The sequence below is a fragment of the Anser cygnoides genome, chromosome 4, assembly GCF_040182565.1.
Source record: "Anser cygnoides isolate HZ-2024a breed goose chromosome 4, Taihu_goose_T2T_genome, whole genome shotgun sequence".
Lineage (NCBI taxonomy): Eukaryota > Metazoa > Chordata > Aves > Anseriformes > Anatidae > Anser > Anser cygnoides.
In genome coordinates this window covers 48702577-48727806 of record NC_089876.1, presented here as the reverse complement: position 1 = coordinate 48727806, position 25230 = coordinate 48702577, and the positions used below count along the sequence as shown (strand labels likewise).

General features: G+C 37.1%; 1 protein-coding gene and 1 long non-coding RNA gene across 3 annotated transcripts in view; one reads left to right on the top strand and one right to left on the bottom strand.

Annotated features, from left to right (window-relative positions):
• The first annotated feature begins 1257 nt into the window (after nt 1–1257).
• On the top strand, nt 1258–5691 carry LOC106032281 (uncharacterized). Of its 2 annotated transcripts, none has more exons than XR_001204745.3 (3): nt 1258–1396; nt 2194–2317; nt 5458–5691. It is a non-coding gene; the product is annotated as an uncharacterized lncRNA (long non-coding RNA). The 2 variants fall into 2 exon arrangements; XR_001204746.3 differs by lacking the exon at nt 5458–5691 and adding an exon at nt 3909–4032.
• Nucleotides 5692–8426: 2735 nt separating this feature from the next.
• Nucleotides 8427–25230, bottom strand: part of GUCY1B1 (guanylate cyclase 1 soluble subunit beta 1) — a 42311-nt gene continuing 25507 nt past the window's right edge. Inside the window, exons 6-14 of the mRNA XM_048071860.2 lie at nt 20438–20668; nt 18846–18962; nt 17877–18010; nt 16872–17069; nt 16042–16279; nt 15034–15174; nt 13696–13850; nt 12978–13104; nt 8427–9755 (exon numbers count right to left, since the gene is read on the bottom strand). Coding sequence (XP_047927817.1) covers nt 9732–9755; nt 12978–13104; nt 13696–13850; nt 15034–15174; nt 16042–16279; nt 16872–17069; nt 17877–18010; nt 18846–18962; nt 20438–20668 — 1365 coding nt within the window. The 3' untranslated portion in view covers nt 8427–9731. The remainder of the gene's footprint in view (nt 9756–12977; nt 13105–13695; nt 13851–15033; nt 15175–16041; nt 16280–16871; nt 17070–17876; nt 18011–18845; nt 18963–20437; nt 20669–25230) is intronic.

Below are 25230 nucleotides of genomic sequence, written 5' to 3'. Positions count from 1 at the left end.
CTTCTAATAATAAAGATAATACTAGCCATTTGATTCACATTTGCATTTGAGGAAAAACAGGCCTTTAAACACCAGCGCATTTCTAGGCAAGAGCCCAAGGCAATGTCTACAGTGATCTCCTTAAATCAGAAATCAGCTCTTACTGCTGATAATCACAGCCTTGGTTACATCAAGCCCAGAGGAGCCTTACAGATTCTGTTTTAAGAACATACCACAGTGAGAAGCTATCCTTCTTGAGAAGGAACACAACAACGTTCTGGAGTGCGTTACATTCTTCTTTTTTAAACACCTCTGAGGCTTTCTTTTTTTAATGTGCTCTACTGCCAAAAATAGCACTACAGCTCGCCCTTATACATTGGCGTATCATAACCATTGTACCACAAGCTATTGAAAAACAATCAGGAGTTCACTTCTAACCAGCGCTTTTACCACCTCTGATATTTGGAGCACTTCCATGTTTGTCATGTCAGATGCTTAGACCACACGCAAAATTGTACAGTACACAAACGGGTGCAGAAAGGTGCCTGTTTAGTCAGTGATTAATTCCTCACCTTTTAGGCAGGAGTGCTGCCTGCCTGCTAGTTATGCCTCTAGATTTACTGACTTTTGCCAGTATTAAATCAGGCCCCAGTACATAGCATTTTCTTAGTCTTCACAAAGGGCTTCGCTATCCCTTGGGCAATAATGCACAACCTATTTTCAGAGGAAAACTTCCTTTTGAGAAGAGTTATTTGACTAAAAGTCTTATCTGGGCCTTCTCCTGAGCCCTCCTAGGAAGGGACACCCCTCTGCAATTGTGGGGAAGGGTAAAGCTGACCAAACACCTAACGCCCCTCTTTCTCCCTCTGTACGCTCATGGAGATGGAGAACCTCCATCCATCTCAGATTTGCTTTCCTCAGTATTATCCCTAGTCTAGCATAAAAACAATAAGAACTGGCAAGGTGACCAGGACCTTGGTCTTCTTCCCTAACAAGTATCTGCAAAATCCTGCTGCCTCCAACCAAAAGCAAGACTACTACAAAAGCAAGCCTTCACTACAGCGGTACCCGCTGTAAGCCCCTTGGCCCCCTAGCGGCTTCTCTAGACCCTTTTGCCAGCATGGTGACAACATGAGGGTTTGACTAAAGCCTGGAGCTGCACAGTCCTGCTGCCAGAGAGATCTTTGCCCTTCCCCGTTTGGCAGCAGAGTCTCTGCTCATGATTGCAAATCAGGCATCCCACGGATGGGATGGAAATGCCCGCCAGCATCAGGCCACCTCCCAAGGGCCTCACTCACCACCTGCTCACCAAGCCTCCAGGGTCCTTGTCCTCCTTCAAAAAGGGAAGTGACACGGTGTGGCATCTGTGCACGTCATCGACTCCCACGGAGGTCAACAGCTCGAAGATAAGCACTTGGTAGGTTGGCATGATCCAGCACCTCCTTTCTCCTTTTTCCAAGAGAGGCTTTATGGAGGAAAGCTAAATGGGACTGCAGGCCCTGCTCTCGGCAGAGGTGACGGCCTCAGACTATGGCCACCAGCCAAGAAGGACGCAGAAAGAAACCCCCTCGCAGTGTGAAATGTTTGTGTGTTCACAACACGACCTAGTGAGCACAAAGTGACTCAGGGCCTAACACACAGCCCCACTCAGTGAGCTCCTCGTTTCCAGGGAAAGCTTTATCTCCCAATCACGTATAAGCAGATGATAAACATTAAAACACAATAGGATCAAACTATCCAGTTCACAGCATCTTCTCTTACAGACTTCAATTTAAAAAAACACCAGACAAACACATTTCTTTTTCAGACAGCTCCCTTTCCACCCTGGGCCTGCTGCTGTTCCAGGACCACTTGTTTGAGGCTGTTAACTCCTCTTGTGCTGGGCAGAGCGAGGCCTACTGTTACTATTTCCCAATGTTTACAGCCTGTTATACTTTAATCAGTTTTGAGTTGCTGCCCAACAAAAATGACACTTCTAGGTAAATGTTAGGGAACAAAAAAGGAGCAGCTGGTTCACAGATCTGTGAACAGAGGCCTATACCCGGCTGTTACCCTTGTTGGAGTCACAGGCCAGGTGTGGGATCCTAAGGTCAGCTATGCCTACATATTTTTGTAGACTGAGACAAATGTAGTTAGAATTTTGTTAGTCTTAATTGTGGTGCCATACCTGATGAATGGGATCTTGCAACTCACCCACTTTTTTTTTTCCTTCAGTGAGCTCTTCAACACTGACATGTCAGCGCTACTACTACAGTCTATGGTAAAAACTGGAGAACTGCACATCATTCCTTCCACTCTTGTCAAATCACTAAAGACATTATACATGCAGTGATACCAGGTGAGTTGAGCAAATGTCTTACCAAAATGTCCCTGACAATGTTAGTGAGACAAGCATGAATTCCTGTTCAGCAGCCCATCTCATTGCCCACCATTTATGTTTCTATTTAGAAAAAGTACAATTTCCTTTTGTAAAGTGTGTTCCTCCAACTTCTTGTCATCCTTTTACATCCTTTTAAAATCATGTCATCCTTTTACATCTTGTCATCCTTTTACATCCTTTTAAAAAGAGGTTTTCAGATGGAGAGTACTTTACTCGGGTGGTACTACAGTGGGACATACAGGTGCACTTCTTCTGTTGTTTTTTGTCCAGGGCACCATCTTGTTATGTCTAAAAATATATTAGGGAAGGAGGAGAAGTAAGTCCTTGCTCTCACACCGGAGGACACAAATGCCCCTACAGTGTGTCTCTGCCACTGTGTCTGGGGGTCTAGACCTGAGGGCTACGAGCAGCATCACGTGCGGAGCGGCAGCTGTGGCTTTGTCCTCCCAGCTACAAAGAGCCCTTAAAACTGGACAGTGCAGTCTAGCACGGCATGCTTTTTGTTTCCTTCGAGAGGGTCACAGTGTTCTGTATAGATTGCCTAGTATTATTGTAGCAACAGGGGGAGAAAATATTAGTGCTCTGCAGCATTCAATTAACCATGACGTCACCTGACAGAGAACAGGCTCTGCCATTAGGCAGGAAGGAACAAAAACCTGGGGACCAGCAGCCGTGCCAGTGAGGAGCTACCAGTCAGGCTGACTGGCTGACTGCGGCCTGGTCTCCCGATGGGACAGCAGCTCGTCATTTTGCAGCTTCTTTCTGAACAATTTGTTAAAGAGTTTTTAGCCTGGTGAGGCCAGAAAGGAAGAAAGTGCAATGAGAAAAGGAATCAGTGGCTTTTTAAAGTGTTGGGTTCAGTCTGGATATTTTTCACAGGCTACAGTACTCTGTGAGAGAGCAATGTTTTGCAGTGCTGGTAGTGCCAGCAAAAATGTCATCCAAAGATAAGGAAGTGTCATAGTTAAAATGGGACATACCTGGGAATGCAAGAGACAGAGGAGACTGCCTCCAGCTGTAGTGCTGTGTTTTCCAACTGAAAATACAAGTCAATATTTACCCACAGATACCACACTGGGAAAATGACTCATGCCCAGCAATTCGAGTAAGCAAGAAACTTGTCCTTGGACAAGTTTTACATAAATAAATGCAGCCTTTTTCTTGGCATTTCCATGATAAAACATCAATTAATTAAAGCTTAAGAAAATACTATGATCTCCAGATTCGCAATGTATGTACACTGAACCTTAAGTTTGGTTGGGATATCTGTGGTATGAGCCATAGGTGACAAAAAAAAATGTTTCTTCGTAATCCAAGAGCCTTCTTTTGGAATTCTAGTTGGAGTTCAGTTGTTCCCCTCCTGTCCCTAGTGGTATCCTTTCCTGTCAATAATTGTGCTCCCAAGATTACTCATACATTTTACATTAACCAGAAAAGAGGGCCTGCAGGGGCAGTCCCAGACCCCACTTAAATGCCTTTGTTGGGTTACTGTAGTACTGCAGTACTTGTTTTACAGGTCTCATGAGTATTGTCTTTCTCCCTTACACAGGCCAAGCAGCAAGGAAAGATGCAAGATAGCCTCTGCAGAAGTTAAAGCTATATAGATGCAAGATAGCCTCTGCAGAAGTTAAAGCTATATCTACCTATCTATCTATCTATCTATCTGTCTGTCCGTCTATCTATCTGTTGATATATAACCTGAGGGATAGGATGATACGGCAAAGGAAGGCTCTGTGAAATGGCATGTATCCTCCCTTTTGGGGCAAGTCTTTTACCTTATCTTTACATAAATGCCCACAATTTCTGCTATATGTGACAGAAGGCAAGGCTTTGGTTTCTTGTACAGGCTGTTAAATCTCTGAATGATTCACTATACCCTCTGAAGAAAAAAGAGTACTTACCCTTGGACCTCTTTATACAAGCTTTTTGTTGAGAATGAGATTGCTTCTGAACTCTTTCCCTATGAAAACTGCCATTCATTAAGTTGATTTGCACAAAATATCTGAAAATAACACGACATAACCTTTCTTTTCTTTCTAGGAAGCTTACACCCAGTGTTCAGGACTTGTTAGAAATGTGTGTTTTTTCACATTTAGTACATCACATATCAGTGAGATTTATGAAGCTAGTTTCACAATTCATTTTTCATTATGCATGTTTTGACGTAAGGGCTGAAGCCCGTAATGCTGAACTTGGTTTTATTTTTCATCTGGAAACTATGGCTGTGTAGTTTGTGTGGGTTTTGTTGTTGTTGTTTGTTTGTTTATTTTTAAACAAAGCCTCGAGGACTATTAATTGTTTTCCAGTTTGGGATTACGATTAACAGCTGTGAGGAACTATGTATATTTTCAGTCTTTTGTCTGCACTCAGCTAAATTCTGTCATTTCAATCACAAGTCCCTTGCTTGAGCTCCAGACAGAATACCATATTTATCAAAGTGTAAAATCAGTTTTGGAAGGCTAGAATGATCCTGAGAATCTGCAATATAAAAAATGTACAGGTTTCATGCCAGTGGTGTCCTGCACGTAAACAGATAAAAATAAATGTGTGCTAGCATTGGCTAACTGCTGTGAATTCATATACGCTCATGACACAAAATCACTTCCCCAAAGAATATAACTGTACTGTAGCCTAAAACTCGCAGTAGGTCCTTTATCTAGATTGAAATCTCCCTAATAATTTCTGGGGAAAAAAATAACAAAGGTCATGTCAATCTGACTGGTATCTGGTAACCACTGCAGAGTTTACATCCGGAACAAACCTCTGTAACAGAGAGCTTGTTCTCTTTTTATCCCAGAATAATAATCAAAAAATTGTTCTTATATTCCTAGTCATCTTTATCTCCAAACCAGTCACATTGGCAGAAGGACCCATTGACCATTATGATGATAATGAACATTACCCTTTTCCTGCTAATAATAAACAATGAGTGATTTGGTGGAGACAGCATGTATTGTTGCTGTTTTTCCACAATTGTCACCCAAAGCTGGCCAGAGCTCTGAAGAACAATAGAGAAAAAAATAGTGCCTTGTATGTGTGGTTATAGATTGTGGAATGGAACGACTTCTGCTTGTTTGTTTGTTCATTTGTTTTTACAGTTAGATCAGCACTGCTCTGTTTACTGGCTTATTCCTTGTTCGCCTCTCATCGTCAGGTAGGTGCATGAAATGACAACAGTTTCAGCCTCTCCCACAGAAAAGAGAGGATCATGTCAGCAAGCAATGAAGAGGAACATTTATTGAAAAATAGTAACACGGTTCCTCTGTGTGACCATGGCACTCCGGTAAATAAGGACTGAAAGTCTAGGAACATCCCTTTGCTTGGAGCCAACACAGTGGCAAAATTATCTTACTGTAGTCCATAAGCCTTTTCCCTTTCCCTTTCCTATTCCTTTTCCTTTCCTTTTTTTTCATGATGGCTCTGAAAATGCCCTGAATAACCATTTTACAGTTTGTGACAACGTATGTCTACTGTTGACCTGTCACCATGGTGAATTAAAAACACATCAGGATACAGATGCCTCAGACCATGCTCTGGCTCCACGGAGATGGGTGTTATTGATAAGGCTATCAAGGTTTCAGAGTACAAAAATGTCAAATGCAGTGTACAGCTTGGCTGCAGCACACTCAAATGTTTACTAGCTTTAGATTTTACAGGAGTTTTGTTAATAGAAAATGCTCTGGGGTCTTCAGCTCCAGCCAGCCCCTATTCATATCAAATGCTACCTTATTGTTTCCTATTTCCTTCGTATGTAGATGATTGTCTTTTAAACATGAACTTGTCAGATGTACTCCAACCTACATTAAACACTGTAAACAAGTCATGAAAAAAAACTCACACACCCTAATTGTTTTTTTGTACTTTTGTCTTCAGGTCTCCTTCCTGAGGGATTTTGTGTGTGTGTGTGTGTGCGCGTGTGTACACGTATATAAAAAAGAGCTAAATGAACATATTGGGTGCTAGTAAACCATTGCTGCCAATGATGCCTTTGTGAGGTAATAAAAATGTGAGGTTCCTCTAAAAATAAACCCACAAAAAATAGCAGCCCAATAGCAGCAGATAGGGAAGGGTGAATTAAAACTCCTTTGGGCAATAGTTTTTATTACTGTACCCAACTCTAAGACATATTGCTGTCTAGTGACTTAGTGAACAAAAACTGCCTAGATCCTGCAAAATTTAAGTGTGCACTCAGCTGAAGGTAGCGAATGGTCCCAACAGAAATCACAGTAATAATGAAAAGGCCACCACTTTCATGAATAATGCATCCTTTTTTTATATCATTTAATTCTGGTGCAAGGCAGAGACTTTGTATCTCTGGGATCATTATAGCGAAGCTGCTGTTGCATACGTGAAGGAAAAGAACTGTGTATGAGCTGCGTAATAGCTTTTGATACCAATCAGTCAGAAAAATGAGAGCTGCCATCCTAACGTTGTCTTCTGCTCTATCTGCTGACTTGTTCACTCTTGCCATCAATAGCCTGATTATGGCATCTGTAGATGTGTTTGCCAAGAAGGCAAAATTTGAAAGACCCACACTCAAGAAGCTGGAGTTCTGCTTATGTAGCTTATTATTACTTGGTCTGTCTAACTTTTCAGAAACATACCTAAGAGTTAAAAACAGCAGTATGCCACCCCTCCTGTCAATTAAAGGTTCAAGCTAATTTTCAAACTATGCTTATTTATAAAGTCTTTTTAGTTCCTTGTACACAGTGGTATGATTTATTTTTGTAAGTAAAAAATACAAGAATAAATGTTGTGATAAGAACATATATTCAAACGAGTACCTTAATCATTGCTTATTATTCTGTTTTCCCCCTAAGTTAACAAACACGAAGTTATGTTTCCAGAATTTGTTCCCACTGAAAATTTACAGATTCTATTTTATGGCATGTAAATATAAATAAAAATCAACTGCATAAGGCTCATGAGCTGTAACATCTCAATCCAAACACAGCCTGAGAGAAGTGTAATGGTGATTAAAAAGTAATATATGATAATAAGACATTCCTCTTAATATGCTAGAATTGTTAATATTTTTGCTAAAAAGTACAGAGATATATTTGCCTAGCCCTGTAAATAATAATAATAAAAATCTAGTTTTGATGGAACTCTGCATGGGGAAGGTCAATGAAAAGATCAGCAAATATAGGCCATGTTATCAAATGGCTTCATTCATTGTGAGCCTTTATAATATAGCTTCCAAGGATTGAGAGTATGTGCTTAATAAGATTGCTTCAAAATTTACTAAAGCCAGTGAGAGTCCTTTCGCTGTTTTCAAGCCCCATAATAGATAAAAGTGCATACATTATCCAAGAAACACTAGCAACAGTCAGACTTCTCAAGTCAACTGCAGCACCAACTTTAAGACATATTAGCAGAGTCCTCTGCACAGCCAGCCTTAGTTAGTAAAACCACAGAAAACCAAATTCTTTTGCATATATGAATTCAAAGAAAAGCATTTGATCCAGAAGATTAGAAACAGCTAAGCATTCTGTAATTTGTAGTTTCATTGCTGCTTTCACTTTTCTTCTTGTTTCAACTTTTTTTTTTTAACAAAACAATACTAAGATAAAGCAGATGTATTTGTAAATGAAACAGATTTTGAAACAGACTTTTTAAATTATTTTACCTCACGTTTCAATTAGAGAGCCTCTATTGAAAAAGCAAATCACTATATTTAAATCAAAGAGGCAAGAGAGCACACACTAAGGAACTAAATACCCAAAGTTATCTGAGAGAAATGTTTAAGCAATTTTATTTTTAGCTGTTGAGTGCAGCATTTACCTGAAGACTTTGCAAAGGAAATACCATGTAGGTATTTCTGTGATCTCTTCTACTATTTTTGGAGCACTAATCTACACATTTTTAACACCACTTTAACCTGAGGATGTTATCCACAAACCTGAACATGGGAGACTCTTAAACATATGTACACATTGGAACAATGACTTGAGAAATTACTTAAACATGAACTTGGAATTACAGAATGGAGAACATGCTTGTTCTGTATCAACTGCAACACTAAAAAGCAATTTTCATTAAAAAGAAAACCCCAAGATTTCTAAAATCAGTGGAAAAAATAATTTATTGCAATTTATTTTGCACATTAACATGAAACATTTATACATATATATTCTGTGCTCATAAAGTATAGTAGATAGACAATTTTTATACACAAAGTAATTGCACTATCCTATTTTATAATGCAAATATTCAGAAATGTCAAACAGATAAGAATGGATATTATTCACGCAAAAATGCAGCATACATTGAAGTTACGGAAGGTCTAACACATCTGAAACCTTGTCCAATTTTACCAAATGTATCAGCTGGTAAAATAAAAGATACTATGTCCCCTTACAAGCTATATATCTTTTAATTATGCCATGATGCCAAGAATACCATCAGGTTCTCCCAAGGAGTAATATAAATTTTTTTCTAAAAATTAGAGACCAAAACAAAAGGCAACCATGACAATCATGTCCTAGCAGTATGCCTGTCAATTCTGGGAGCTCTATCAGAAAAGAATTAGAGCACTATTAGTGGCCTAAAATTGTCCAGCAAACTATTATTAACATGACAACTTAATTTAGTTAATATAAAACAATGCAAAATACATTGCAAGAGAACAGCGTTTCAGTAAAAGTACATCAGCACATGCTTCAAATGGCAGCGTCAGACAAACAACTGCCTCCTTTCAACATAGACAATGTTTACTTAGTGTCTACAAAGCCAAAATGCAGGATGACATCAAAAGAGGTACCTTTTTCTAACCAAGTTTTAACAGTGCATCAAGTGTTATTCACAAAATGAACAGGAAGCATGGTAATAGCAGAAGTAAATCTGATAAACAAGTTTTATAGAATAGTTTTCATAATGGTGCTTTATGTATTAGTTTTACAAATAGTTCTTTAGGTTCTTCGTTCTGCCAAACAATTGAAATGCTTCCCATCTTTCCAGAAATGTCACTGATTTTTGCAACCACTGTACTGCAAAGATGGAGATGAAGATGGTATGAAGCATCAGACTGAAGTGGTTATTTGTGGCGTGCATATTATGAAATTTTTATTCGGTGATAGGAAGGGCCACATAACTGACATGCAAAAACGCATATTAAAAAGAAAAAAGAAAGCTTGAAATACATGCCCATAGCAGAGATATAACAATACCAAACACTAAGGAAAAAGTAGCAAGCAAGCCTGGAGGAAAATGATGAATATGATTTCAGGACTAGGACAAAAGACAATGTTACTGCACATGGCAATGGGAGATACAAAGTGAAGTAACATCCATAAACTCATCCTTACTGCCTGGCCCTCTATTTGGAGACAGTATTGCACCCTGTTCAGCATCCTTTTCCTCTTCCCTCAGCTCAGAAAGCATCTTGCTTTGTTTCCTTGAGTGCATGCAAGTAGAATTTGAAAAGTAAGGGATTTTCTTTGAAGCAACAACATAGTGGATCAATGCAGTGACAAAATATGTTTGACAACTTGCAACCAGTATTAGTAAATAATAAAAATAATAGAACAGAGCATAGTTAACAAAAGCATTTCTTTCGTACATGTTTGTTGTATGTAAGAACGTAGTAGTTCCTACATTCCCTGATGAACTACTAGCTCTGAGATACTTTAACTTGTTCCAATTAGTAATGTGGGGACGTGGGAGAAAAACATATTTGGAAGAGGGGAATGATGGAAATTGCAGTCAGACATCTGAGGTTCTCTGCAAGCTTTATGTTTTATAAGTCAATTTCTCATGAGAGAAGCTGCAGTTGAACCTCTGTTCATGCAAGCAAGCAGACAAGTAAGTAGTCAGAGTTGCTTTGGTTCTATGTACATTTCTGATACAATTCTAAATTTTGCTGGAATGGTATTATGGAAGAGATAACTTAACTGGGAATAATGTAAAGGAGCAGCATTCCGAACAGACAGTGATTCTTGTAAAACAGATCTTTCCCAGAAATAAATGCTGCTCATTCACTATAGAGATGCCAACTTGGTAATCAAGTCTGAAGTATGATGAGTTGCTCCAACCCTATCATGTTCTACAGGCTCAGTGAAGATATGGCATATTTTAGACCTTGGTTTCATACCTCTATGCCAGCTGTAACCATTTTGTCCTCTTCCCCCACCATATATCAATTACTAGGCTTCCGGGTAAAATATGCTAACAGATTTGTGAATGCTGAGCTAATCAATCCCTTAGGTATATAATGAAGAGGGGAACACATCACTAATATGACTCAAACCTAGATTTAAAGATATTGGAGGTAGAAAACTTCACAGTAAAAGAATTATCAGCAGAAATATCTTCAGGATGACTTAAAAATATTTTCAGGTTTACTTCTTTAAATCAGTTCCTGCAATATTCTGGAGTGACCATTCAAGAAATATATATAACATGTAGATTCCAAATATATGTTAACATGCAGTATTAATCGTTATGAATGGCCCCCGCTGAAATTAATCACACTACACATGATAATAAACATAAGCATGTGTATATGTTTGAAACATCAGATGGAGTATCAGAAAAGAAAACCAAAACTGTACCTTTGCAAAGCAATTACTCTAAGGTAATACCACATAAAAAGTTGGTTATCTGATTTCTGCTTTTGGATTACAACTATTATATACAGACTATAAAGTGCCAGAAATAACAACAGTTTGGAAATCTTAAAGTAGGAAATCTTAGAGCATCTTTTTGTGTGTGGACAGATGAAATGGTGCAGGGAGTGAAAAAGAATGAAAAGACCATTAGAGAATGATCTTCTTTCAAAGTCACCTCTGACAAAATGATTATCAGTTTCATTCACCACATGAATTATCTTTCTACTTTCCTATTCTCTGAAACTTACTACAACATAAAAGAGATACCTGTGATGGGGGAAGTCCTTCTGTGTATGATAATTATATGTATAACTGAAACTAACAAAAATCAAGAGAGACTTTTCAAGTGTGCTTAAGCTGTGACTCTTAAGTGCTCCTGACAGCAGTTTTCTGTCAGGTTTATTTCTGCCCCAATATCCCCCTCTACAAAGCTGAATTATTAGATAATGGTAACAGCAGGTACCTCGCAGGGCTGCTGTCAGATATTATACAAGATCTCTAAAAGGAAATGGCAATATTGAAAATTATAAACTTCCTGAACCTAAACTTAAAGTCATGTGAGATTGAAACATAGAAAACACAACCTTGACTCAGTACTCATCTGAAGTTTTACATTTCAAATTACAATATTCCCCGATACAAATGATAGGACATATTTTTTTTAATGCAGAAAAAAGTCTAAGGTGTTTAATTAAAATATATTGCATATACAAGTATGGATTTGAAAAATGGTAGCCATGTGAAATTACAGTTAACCTTGATATAAAACAAAATCATAAAAGTACTATCAAAAGTGGTGCCCAGAATATTATTACAAGTAATATTTACTAAAATACAGAATTCAGTGGAGTTAAAGTACAGGCTTTCCCCTGAATTTTAATACTGAGGGGTTAATATTGGGAGTTATCATTAAAAAGTCAATATACATATACTTGGGTTCCAGTGGTATTAAAGTTAGAGCCGATTTCCTAAAGATCCCAAATGGTTTAGCAGCCTAAATTTCATTTTCAGAAGCACATGAGAATTCAAAAGTACAATTAATTCTCTGTGACTTTTCAGTTCAGTAAAGGTAACTGATGACTTGCATTATTTTAGTCTGGTATTTTTAAGATTAAATACATTAGCTTAGAACCCTTTCTTTTTGTATTACTTCAGGACAAATTTCAAGCTATGTGTATTACTTTTACCCACTTTTCCCCGTTTGCAATGGGTGGAATGTATGCACCTGCTCAGCTATGGCAAATCAACTGGCCCACAGTAACCTGATTACGTGTCTAAGTTTGTAGCCCACTTATGAGTCTAAATCTCATTGTCCTTTAATAAGATTTTGGTTACTATGTGCCCAAACTTCTGAACTAGACATATAAGCTCAAAGACCACTTAGTGCTTGAAGAGCTTTACACTATGTCATTTTGACAGCAGGATTTAGTTTCATATGTCATTCAGAAGACATATTTTTCACCCTGTATATTTTTAAAGTAAGACCTCTATTACACAACAGTCTCTGTCCAAGCAAGCAGATCCATCTGAGATTAACAGAACACCACACACATCAGGTGCAAATTTGCCTGCAAGTAGTTGCTGTACTGTTGCCTAAATATTTGAAGGCACATTTATTCACTCACTGTAAGAAATAAAATGGTAAATTTTGAAGTGCTGATAACCAGACATGTCAGCTAAACAGAAACGGACATTATATTGCAAAATCTAGTACAGTGGAGAAATCCGTAAGAGAGAGAGAGATAAATATTTAAACGCTTGGCATTCCCTCAAGGACTTTTTAAAATATGAAAGTATTCTTTCAGGGATTGCACAAACTCCGAAGGCAAATAATCACGGCCTTTAATCTGCTGTCAAGATAATAAATGCATTAATGAAAGTGTGTACAAAACTGTTCATTTCTTCCAGGGAACATTTATTTTGCAAATGCAAATGGATCTCAGTGGTTTAGATTAAATTTGTCATATTTATACCTTGTTTAAAAAAAAATACACTTTGGTTAGTCATACCTCTGTCTCTGTACTCTTTCTGGACAAAAACCAAACCTGCATTGGTTCTTTTTTACCCTTCATAGAAACTGGACCCCTATATTCCAGGTGGAACTGAGGATCTGAATTTTCTGGTGACATAAGACACCTGAAATTGAAAGAGAAAATATGTAAATCTATGTACTATGCACACATGCCATGCACTATATAAAATATTACACATACAGATACGTGAGCAACTTAACAAAACAGCTGAGTCTATCTTCAGATCATTATTATATTTGCATACAAATAATGTTGTATCATAATACACTCTGCAGTGGTTTCATATGAACTCATGCACTTAAATAATGCAAGATGATAAGGAGGAATAATTTTAAACTAAGAAAGGATGGATTTAGATTAGATATTAAGAAGAAGTCCTCTACTATGAGGGTGGTGAGGCACTAGAACAGGTTGCCCAGAGAAGCTGTGGATTCCCCATCCCAGGAGGAGTTTAACAACAGATTGGATGGGGGCTCTGAGCAACTTGGCCTGGTGGGACATGTCCCTGCCCATGGCAGGGGGTTGGAATTAGGTAGGTGATCTTTAAGATCCCTTCCAACCCAACCCATTCTATGATTCTGTGATTCTAATGTTTTGATAGGTTCCCATCACTATCAATTCTGAAGACAGTTTGATGTTACATGGAAAAAGTGCTTTAAAATGTCAACAACAGTAAAAATGGTTACTCACTTACCTGTATGTATACTCAGAGACATTGATCTTTCCTTTTTCTCCAGTAGTTTCTGTTCTGCTTGTTAGATTGACTGTATTTCCAAAGAGGCAGTAACGTGGCATCCTTTGGCCTATGACACCTGTGACTACCTCACCAGTATGGATTCCTATTGTTATCTTTAGAGAGAAAAAATAATGGTTGAATATTTAAAATCAGTGTGGCTAATCTGCTGCTTCCAACTAAATACAGGTATTATGCCATTTCTATTTACTAGCTTTTTTTTTTCCCCAGTGGACAATTCCAGCTTCTTCAAAGTTTTGTATTTTGTGTCATTTTGTCTCTTATTTATTATTTTATTATTGTATTGTTATGTCTCTGCCTTCCACAAGAAAGAACAAACATCATATTTTTCCAACATGCACCATGCCATATTGCTATTACATACTGTGAAATAAAAATAAGTGGAGAGAGTGGCATACTCTGCAGGTGTGTGTTTAATGAGCTCTCAAAGATGCAGAAATGGATGGTTTAGGCCAAGAAAAAGACTGTTTCTCAGAGGAAATATCATGGTATTTTGCACTTAAAAGCTCAAGGACAGGGGTTTGAAGAAACTCATTCTTATAGCACATTATGGTTACTGTAAAGCCCCCAAATCAAACCTTCTCACTTCCTTGCCCACTGAAAAAGTGAAAAACACAAACCTAAGCTAAGTGTTAGAGCATCAGGCTTCATATAAATAGAAATATCTATCAAACTCATTATTTATTTTGCCCTCAGAGCTTTTTGATGAGGACAGGTCATTAACTGGTCAATGCACCCTCATCAATCCTATATTAATGCACCAACACCTTTAAAAGTCCCATAATGACTGAACTTCCACTAATATACATTATTGTTAGAATCATAGCTGTAACTGCCTATGGAACCATACTTTTCTATTTATAATGCAATTATTTTCCCATGCTGACAAGAGAATCTCAAGCACAACTGAAAATGTCAACAAGGGATACTATTGTTCTGTTCATTGAGATGAAGAAGGCTCAACTAATTGTATTTGATGCACAATGCAAATTTGTTGATTAGATTAAAAAGATCAGAAAACAAACACACATGACGTGGACCTAATTTAGTTCTTTAAATGGCTAAGTGTAATTTTAAGGTCTGAGGAACTATACATACTACATCTACATGTGACTCTTCATATTATTTGTAGAAATCTGTCTCAGAATAAAGTTTACACAGACTTTAGCATTATGATATTAGACTTTATTAGACACAGACTTTAGCATTATGATATTTCAAAGCATTATCATCGTATCAAAGAACAGGCTCTTCATTCAAGCCCACACATTTACTAACCTGTACAGGCTCACCATCTACTTGAACTTGGCCTGCTATTTCCATCATATCCAATGCCAGGTGACAGATAGATCGTGCATGATGAATGCAAGGCTCTGGTAGACCACTCACTGTCATATACTTGTCCCCAACTGTTTCCACCTATTGTGCAATAGGGAAGACATGCATCGTTCAATTACTTGAGTTCAAAATACTTACTGTGGACTTTAGAGTACTAGAATGGATGTAGTACTTCCTTCAAGGCGGCTTGTCCTTTCAAATATTTTCCCTTCGAATTCACTCAAATCATCCTAATTCTAATGACCTCTTCTTGTTATTGATAAGCATTTATTGTATTGATAAACATTTAGTGTATTAACAAATTAAAATAACACCGATTATGTGAACTTCAGCCTCTCTTTTCGGGTCTTCTAGAATTTGTGTAGAAACTGAGTGCCATGTTTATTTTGACTCACACACTCGATTTACTTGGTATAGGACATAAAACTTATTTCTAGAAAAAACTAGCGATGGATTTTATAAATATAACACACAAGCATACACACATACATACATATATGAGACGTACATATCTACTTTTCTATCTCGTAACAGCTATATCTGCAACTATACCTCATTGCTACCAAAGGAATGAAATTCACATTGAATAACCAAGTAATAGGTTATAATTTACAACCAGGAGACCCAGGTATATGACTTAAAGCACGGGGTCAGCAGAACAACAAACTGCTTACTTAAGTGTTTATATTTGCTAAATGTGGAAGGAAAATGATATATCCACCCAATGGGTGACTGTGCAGAAACACTGCTCGAAACCATGCCCTTTATGTTCCTTCACACAATTAGAGATAAACAACATACTCTTCTTTAGCTATGTAGTATCAGGCAACACCGTTCAAATAAAACTACTTTTTTCAAAAGCCTGAAGTCCAAAGGATGGAAAAGAGAGACATTACAGTAAATTATTGAAAAGTCGCAGTTTAAATTACTTGAAAATTTTCCGCTTACCTTGTAAACAAATGGATTCCTTCGAGAATCAGTTAGAATATCAAATCTTGTGTAAAGATCATTTAAAAGATTAACAATCTTCATGGCTCCCTCTCCAGAGGCATGTTTACTACAGAAAGCATTGAATCCAACAATGCCACTAAAGAGAATGGTGACATTGTCATACCGCTTAGCTGGAACAGGACGTTTGTGTCTCAGTTCATTTGCCACTGATGGTGGTAGAACAGAGTACAGTAACCTAAATGAGTAAGGAAAGAAAGGCAAAAGCAAAAAAGAAAGAAATTTAAGAAAGGACTTTACATATTGCAGACATTATTAATTCTTCTGACATGATCCATTAGTAGTGTCTTGGATCATTTCTACTTACTGCTTAAGCATTTCTGCTATATCTACTAACCCGTCAGCGTGGTGGTACAGAAAGATAAAGTAAGTGGTCTACAGAACTCTGTCAAATAGTAACATTTTGGGCATTCATCAGATTCACCTCGCTACAGCAATGGCAGGTAAGAAAGCTTGCAAAACTGCTATTTTAGGTTAATTAGTAAAGCCAAAAGGATTGCCAGTTCACTTCTCATAACTGTCCATATAAAGGAAGGAGCCATCAAAAAACCTGTGTGAGCTACAGCCTACGTTGCAGAAGACATCTGACAATCTGAATTAAGGAAAACCCCATCAGGAATTAAAATGAAATGCTCTTTCTTGACTCCAAAATTACTGGCGCTGCATATCTTTTACATTCCTTCCCAGATTCTTTTATTTTGTGAAGAAGGTACCTATAAATAATACATTGCTGTGACTGTTTCAGATCAAAATCAGGATTTTGTTCTTACGTGTCTGTCTTTTTCTTTTCATCTTCCAGTGCACGCAGTGTGTGCTGCAGTCTGTCAGTGAGGATCTCAAGCTCTTGAGTCAGCTTATATTCCTCTCTGAACTGCTCTCCCAAAAGAACCAGATCACGGGTAGCATCATGCAATGGAATATCACTCAGATACAACCCTCTTCTAGTTAAATCATCCAAGTTCATCACACTGCAATGTGGAAAAACAGATAATAATATGGGTACAATTAAGTTTGCCAAAGGAGCATTTAAACTTCAGATGAACAGCAGAGATTGTGGAATAATAGAAAAAAAAAAGATTGTTTCTAAAATTCTGATGAAATGTATAAATTATTCCATCTACAAATTACCTTGTGTTCACTTGTGTTAAAACATGTCTCTTGATTTTTTAATTTAAATATAGAATTCTTACTGAGGAGTTCCATGAACATATGAAATGCACAGTCTTCAGTGAACAAATAAAAGTGAGATTATGTTAAGGTAGCCTCTACTCTTCCTGTCTTCATCCACTCTCTGTTTCACTTTTACACGTGAGATTAATGAGGTAATCTGGCATACTACGTCAATAAACTTTTAGATAAAGCCCTCCATTCAATTCCCAATCCCAACCACTCTTTTTATAAACATCACTGCTCTTTTAAATTAAAGCTTCTGAAAAAAAAAAAAAAAAGAATCCTCATAGGAAACTAAATCATAGTGACATCTCAGCTTTCCCAGAATAAGAAATAAAGGGCAAGACTTGCCAAAAATCACTGAATCATGAGATATTCTCACTTGTTCAAACTAAGACAGAGCATCCCAATGTTTATATTGAATTATTTAATAATCAGCTAACTTCTGATGTTTAAATGCTCCCTCCTCTTTCAGTATAAACCAAATTCAATTAAATCAATACTTGAGCCAATTCATCTCCGTAGAACTACTCTCATAAGTGCTCATAAAATTAGTAATTGTAAAATGAAAATCAATATTACAGAACTCTTATGGTTTAAAGTACCTTGGTGAACAAAGAAAGAGAATGCTGTCTGCTTCAGGCAAGTAGATCATTTGCCCTTTCAGGCGTAAGCAACTGATTTCTGTGCCAGTCAACTCATCTTCACACTCCAATTTCTCTACATCTAACAGCCCCTCCTGGTGATAAAAAAAAAAAGTCACAATTATTATATAACGGCATTGGCACATGTGTTACTTATCACAACATATATGTAAGTGCTTTCACAAGGAAGGCTGTCAGAATGTCTAAAAAAGTTACACCCAACGTTAAAACCCAATTATCATTTGAGCACAACACACTATCCTTACTTTAATACTATGATTTTCTACTTCTAAGTTATAAAACATGGTATCTTTATCTTCATGTTTGTAACTTCTTGTTTTCTTCTGTGTGATTTCTTCACAATGGTTTGAAACAAGAATTGCCTATTCTGTGAAGTTCTAATTGTGCCTGGGAGAATCTCTTAAGAAATCTTGTTGGTTTCTCTCAGGTACAGTTTTCTATAAATAAACAGGCTCTTTAGCATAGTAGGCTCTACTCTACATGCTGCATTGCTTCACATTGCTGCCTCCTCTCCTCCCCTCCCTAGAGAAAAGGGTACAGAAATGTATAGGAATGTATGGGCTCAAGCAATAACATATTTCATATTTGTCTCCCATATTGTTAAGAAGCAAAAGTGCATGTAATTACCTTTCTACATTTACTTTGGTACAACGCCGTATGTGGGGTTGGCCCCTTGCAAAGAAAGCATCAGGCATGAAGTAAGTGTACTTCACCATTCCTACAAAGCATTTAACCTAACTACTAAACATGAATTCAGACCTGACACTTTTTCTTGTCTCAAGACTCAAAAGGGATTGAGCTTACTATTGTTCAAAGAATATTTTCTGAACACTTCTGCTTTTTCAGCACTTCTTATCTCTCCAAAGCATACTTACTTATATAAAAGCCAGGTGAATATTCTCTAATTACCTTGGTCCTCAGTACAAAGACTGTATTGATATGTGAGAGAATCCCATGAAAACTAATATCAATATGAGGCCGGACCAAGGAGAAAACTGACAACAGACTGCAATTTCCTGGCTGCAGCTAAAACGTAAAGGGGAAAAAAAAAAAAAAAGAAAGAAAAAATGAAATGTTTTACAATAAAAGTATACATGGAGTAATTATATTCAATTAGCTTAGATGACAATACTGAACAGAAGAGAATATGTACTTTATATATTTCTCCATTAGAACACAAGGTTTTCAAATTAAGGATTTTACAACAAAAGTATGTTAGAATTCAAAGTACAACTCTAGCCTGCAAGATAACCGTGTAAATTTGTGTTACGCTATTTCACATTAATTATGTGACAAACTGCCCCCATTCTACAGTAAAGTATAAAAAAACCTCTTCAGTGTTTTCCTCTTAAGTATCCTCCCTGTAACTCCTTTTTCAATGATAATCCATATTCTCTAGAGTGTCATCTGGTAGCAAGGATTCCAATGGCCATCCTCAGCAGGCTAAATAGTTATAGCTGTTCCATGAACGACCTTTAGAAAAATTTTCAAAGCTCTTCTTTCAAATCATTCCACAAAATCCAGGAAGACATCACCACAAGCCAATAGCAGGAAAAAGTAAATAATGTAAAATTACATTTAAAAAATATGGCTATGATTCATATACAACATAGTATGTCCACATAACCATAAAGGCCATTTGTTTTTTTCATTCTTTTCCTTTTGTTTCTTTCTATCATATCATTTCTTCCTATTTTTTCCTACTGCTTATTTTTAGAAGCTCTGTCCTTTCAGGCAAGAACTGAGTTATCCTATTCATATACAGAATACATAATATTAAATGGGCCTTTGAATGCTCCTCTATTTCAAATAACCAGAGGAAATCGCAGCAGCTGCATTCAGTTCAGAACACAGATTTATATCACAATCATAGTTTGGCACACCTCAGCTAATATTGATGCTTATAATGCACAAGCTAAGAAAGTATATAACTTTGTTATTAAGCTCTTCCATTTTTGTGCATCACACACCTCAAGTATATATCAAGGCATTTTTGTGAAGTAATATATACAGACTATGTACCTGCTGCTACATTATAGAGAAGTATGTGCAAGACTATTTCCTAAACCACAGGCCAACAAGTCATGCTGTCTTAAGTCCACCCGTTAATCTAACACTTTTGTAACAAATATATCTTGGAGCAGGCTAGTGAAAAGTAAAAAATAAAAATAAAATTAAAAAAAAGAAGGTATCAAGCTAACACCTGAGCTGTGTGGGTGATCAGGTATTCTCTGAGCTTACTCTGTGGTCTGTTACTGCACACTATAGACATGATCTTTAAGGAACAGAATTGTTGCAGGTTAAGGGCTATTTTTCATATTCTTTTTTCAAACAACAGGAGCACAGTGCAGTAAGTGTTATACGCTTAAATGGAAATGCTGTTTAGACAGAGAATCCTAAACCTGTTTTATTCATCTTTTAAAATAAATAAATAAATAAACAACAGCTGTGTAACATCTATCATAAGGCATCTCTATGACTATGTAACAGAATCATCTAACCTGTGGAAGGACTCTGTATATAGCATTGCCACACTGTGTGACCACCAGATCTCTGTCAAATATTATGTGGAAAGGAAAGGCCTTGCAGAAAGTATAGGGACTGATGCGAGATTCTTGGGTACCATTTTCTTCAAATCTGTCAAGGTCTTCATAGTAGTCCTCTTCTTTAGACTCTTTCTCTTCAATTAAAAATTGAATGTGGTCACATTCCTCATTTCTCTGTTGAATAACCTAGAAAAAAAAAGTAATGAAGGAAAAGATGAAAGACTGAAAACCCTTCTATTCATTATTAACTGGAATGCTACTATGAAGACAGGGATACGTTTAGACCAGAAAGACAAATTCAAGAATGGTAACTGTGTCTTTAAAAATTCTGTGTTCTAGTAAGTATTTCTGATTTTAAGAAGTATTTATAATTCCAGGGGAGGAATTGTGTCTTTACTTAGCAACAGTTGTTCTTCACATGAACAACATACTGACGAACCTTCAAATATAATATATATGTGATGAGTGAAATTTACATCTTGAAATCAGGGATTCAGGCTCAGGTTATGCTTGCTTTTATTGGTATGTGCCTCACAACAGGACTCTCCCCTCTCCTTGAGTGGATCTGTGTGAAGTCTTGAATTACACAAACCACTCGAATCCTTATTTTAATGAAAGCTGCTTGCAAGGCCTATAAAACAACAGCAAACAGTGCTTGATCAGAGGGTGGGCATGTCACAGTCAGCCAGAAGAGAGGTAAATGGAGCAAAGGTTTGAACGTGCAGTTCTTATCCAAGCAAACAGTGATGAGTTCAAGATCACACCCAACAGATAAAACGAAAAGCAATTACAATCTTCTCAGAGTCGTATTCCGTATTAAATGAAATCATAGATGACTGGTTATTCTGCATCAGTGAAATCTCAAATGAATGTCTTGAATACAGCAGTAATACTTTAGTAATTTTACTGAAAGTTGGTGAAAAATACAAAATTAATAGGGATTATTTTGTTTGCAGGGAGAGTCATATGTTATAGTATAATTAAAGCTAATAATTAATAGAATAACATAATTTACCCTGAGAGGCCAAATTCACCTCTTCTCAAGCCTAATTAGATTTAATGACTGGAACAGAACAACTCTATTTACACAGTATTGTTCAGCAGCAACTTTTTGGAACATGTTGCTCTTGGTTCTGTTTTCACAGAGCCTGATCCTAACTGCCACTGAAGCAAAAAAAGGCTTCTTAAAATCTCTAATGCATCCTGATTTTGCCCTTTACATATCTAGCCCCAGAGACTAACAGTTAAAATATGAAAACAAAACACAGATTGTGCAAACAGTGATGTTTAGACTATTAAAACATTTCCCCTCCACAACTGGTTAGTTGGTGGTTTGGGGTGTGATGATACTTTATTTGTTCCTATTTGCACGCAGCAGCATAAAACAACATAATAGTATTTTATTTCTAAATGATGCTTAATTTAAGAAGGTGGTGCTCCTAGATCTCCTATTTGACTATACATTTAAAGGAAAGAGAGGCTTTTCTTGAGGACAGTTTGGAGCAGGAGTCTGATGGAGGTGCTCTATATAATCTGGTGCATTAGTCTTCTCTTTCTATTGTGTATACAACTTAGAAAAGATCAGAATTTACTGGCTCAGGTAGGTACCTAAAGCTGGATGTAAGAACAAGTTCAAATGCTAATGATGATAAAACCCAATTTCCTTTAAAAACTGTTGGTAATCCATGTGACAATGCATAGCAAAGAGAAGTGGGAAATTACTAGTTAATAAGAGGTGAACCACACAGGAAAAGTATGTGGTGGTCATTTGAGGAAAACAAATTATGTGGATTCATCTAGTAAAACGGAACACAGGAGATGGAAACCTAGTTTTCTTTTGAATTTATGGTTTAAAGGTCTTCCATGTATTCCTCTTCATATAAATCCTTATTCAAATAATTGTGAGGGACTGTGGCCATACTGAGGATTGATAAAATGCAGTTAGTGTCTCAGTTCTTATATTCCATGTTCACTCATGTACGCTCCCACAGGTTTTGTTGTATTATTAACCTTTACTATTATTGTGGCCAAAGGATAGCTGAGATTATACACAGTAACCTTTTTCAAATTATGTAGAATTATCACTAGAATTCATCTATGCTTCCATATGATTTCCAGTCTTGGATCTTACTTCAAAGAGTTGCTCTTAACAGAGGTGAATAAAACAAAATAAAACAAAACAAAACAAAACAAAACAGTACTTTGGATGAAAAGCTTCTTCATTCACCAAAGCAGTCATAAAATTCATTTTTAAAGATTGAATATTTTTAAGGAAATGTTCATAATAACAGCAGATAATATTCAGAGATATTAATATTACCACCTAATGACCATCTTAGTCACTGCATACTCTGTTACCATGCTACACCTGTACTTACAGGTTTTTTCCTGCTACCATGCAGCACTGTAAGGGTTTATCATAGCTTCCCATTTTTTAATAGAATGAATGATGCATCAATAAACTAAACTCAAGTGTTAGTTAAAAAAGAAACAGCATTAAACTAGACCTGCTACATGCTTCAAGACATGTCTAGGTATGTTTGAGCTATGATCCTCTGCAGTTACTACAGACTTTCACGGTGATTAAGTCAGTCATCATGCACATTGTGCTATTTTCCTTATCTTTATAGATAAGAACTGTGTCAGTAACAGTATAAAGCTGCAAATTTCCCCAGCATCTTCAACTTCATTTGCAACACTATTTTTGACTAGACTCCAGGGCATCTAGAAATGCTGGCTGTACTAGCGCATCATGATAGTGCAGCAGATGCACTACAGGCAAAACACATGGAAATGTGTCAGACCTACAAAACAGCCAGAGCACCAGCTGCACACTAGTGGTAAGCCTGATACGCTGTGGACATGGCGGATTTATTGAATTTGGTTCTGATCCTCCATGCACAGATCCTTATTAACAGAAGCTACAGTCATATTCCTCTACAGGCTAAGAAAGCTACTGAATCATCCTCAAATAACTCCCTATTGGATATGTAATTTCATGATGTCTTTCCTGTTCATTTAATTTATGCACTAGCTAATCTTCCTGTCGTGTGATCTCACCCACCTCAAACAACTTACAACTTCCCTTTTTCTGAGGCATTTCAGATACAGAAAAAAATCAATCTTCAAAATGATATATATTGATATATCATTATATATATACATATATATATATTTCCTGTCCTAGAGATGAAATCCATCCTAAAGAAAGTAATGAAGGTAACACAGAATAACATGGGCTGTCTGCTTAGAGAGACCACATTGTCCAAGTGCATTCTTGAATTACAGTGACATTCACAGTAACTAAGTCCTACTCAATTTTCCTACAATGCCTTGAGCTTCTACTTGTCAGCAAATTTAAAATCAGCACTTCTGGCAATTAACATAATATGTTACAGTCTGTCCTTTCACCCTTGTACATACGGGTCCAACCTAATTGGCCAGATACCTACTTGGCATAAAGACCTGTTCTAGCTACTCTGAAGTAAGCTTAACGAGGATAAAACTCTTCTATTGTCTCATTCTGCAAGCAAAGTTTGCAAGCCACAGAATTTCAACATCATTTTAATATTGTTGAGGAAGCCTCAATTAAATGCTTGACAAATGAAAGTTCAGTGACAGAAGTGACAAAGACAGGAATTAAGTCTAATTCTTTTGCCTCCCTCTGTGGTCTTAGCTGAAGTGACATCAGCTCACCACGTCTAAGAGCTCAATCACCATAGTAACTGCAGTTAAAAACTGAAGGGAAAATCACTCTCTTGGTTTCAAAGAGAATATATAACATCTAACTGGTTACCCACCTGTGCTTTTCAGAAAATATATTTTCAACATTTGCTCTTACTTAGCCAAGTGAAAAGTCAGACCAATATTCAGGGAGGAACAATTTAGAGAACAATTATTTTAAACATGCCTCTATGGTTTAATATATTCGGTGAGCTTCACACAAGATATTAAATCAAACAGTATCACTGTGATACAGCATGTATAACAAACACATGCTGTCTGTTAAGCCTTCTCTAATGTACCTGCAAGACAAGACTCATTTCTATAGGTAAAAGCGGGTCCCCGAGATATACTCAGATCTCAGCATCAGTGACAAACAAGAATGTCCTTAGACAAGGATCTTTTTCCTTTGCATTGTGAAGATGAATATATAGTCATTTTTTTTTTGCCATTTAAAACTGAATACAGGATGACATTCTTGATCTCTTTTGATCAAAACTGACCGTGCAATGCTACTTGACAAATTTCACTGCAGCTCTTCCAGGGTGGTTCAGTGTCCAAGTGGTACCATCGTTAGCTTTGCACACCCACGGCTAAAACTGAAGGGATGTCTGGCAGCTGGTTTCAAGGCGGAGACTGTCTCACTGCACTGAACCTCTGAGTATGAAGCTCCTGAAGTTTCCAGCTGTCCTTGGGTCAGAGGCCGATTGTGCTCCATGATCGCCTCATCTTCATACACAGCTAACCTTTTAATGTACAAGCTCAGTACTGATTGTCCTCCGTGACAAGTTCCTAAGTAGTTTTTTAGGCCAGATCCCCAGCTGGTCACACTCTGGCTTTGTTTTTTGGATTGCCATTATATAAGACAGTCAGAAATTACCATCTTAGAATCATAGAATTTCCGAGTTGGAAGAAACCCACAAGGATCATCAAGTCCAACTCCTGGGTTCCCAAAGGACCACACAAAAAAAATAAAATAAAAAATCAGACCCTGTGTCTGAGAGCATTGTGCAAATGCTTCCTGA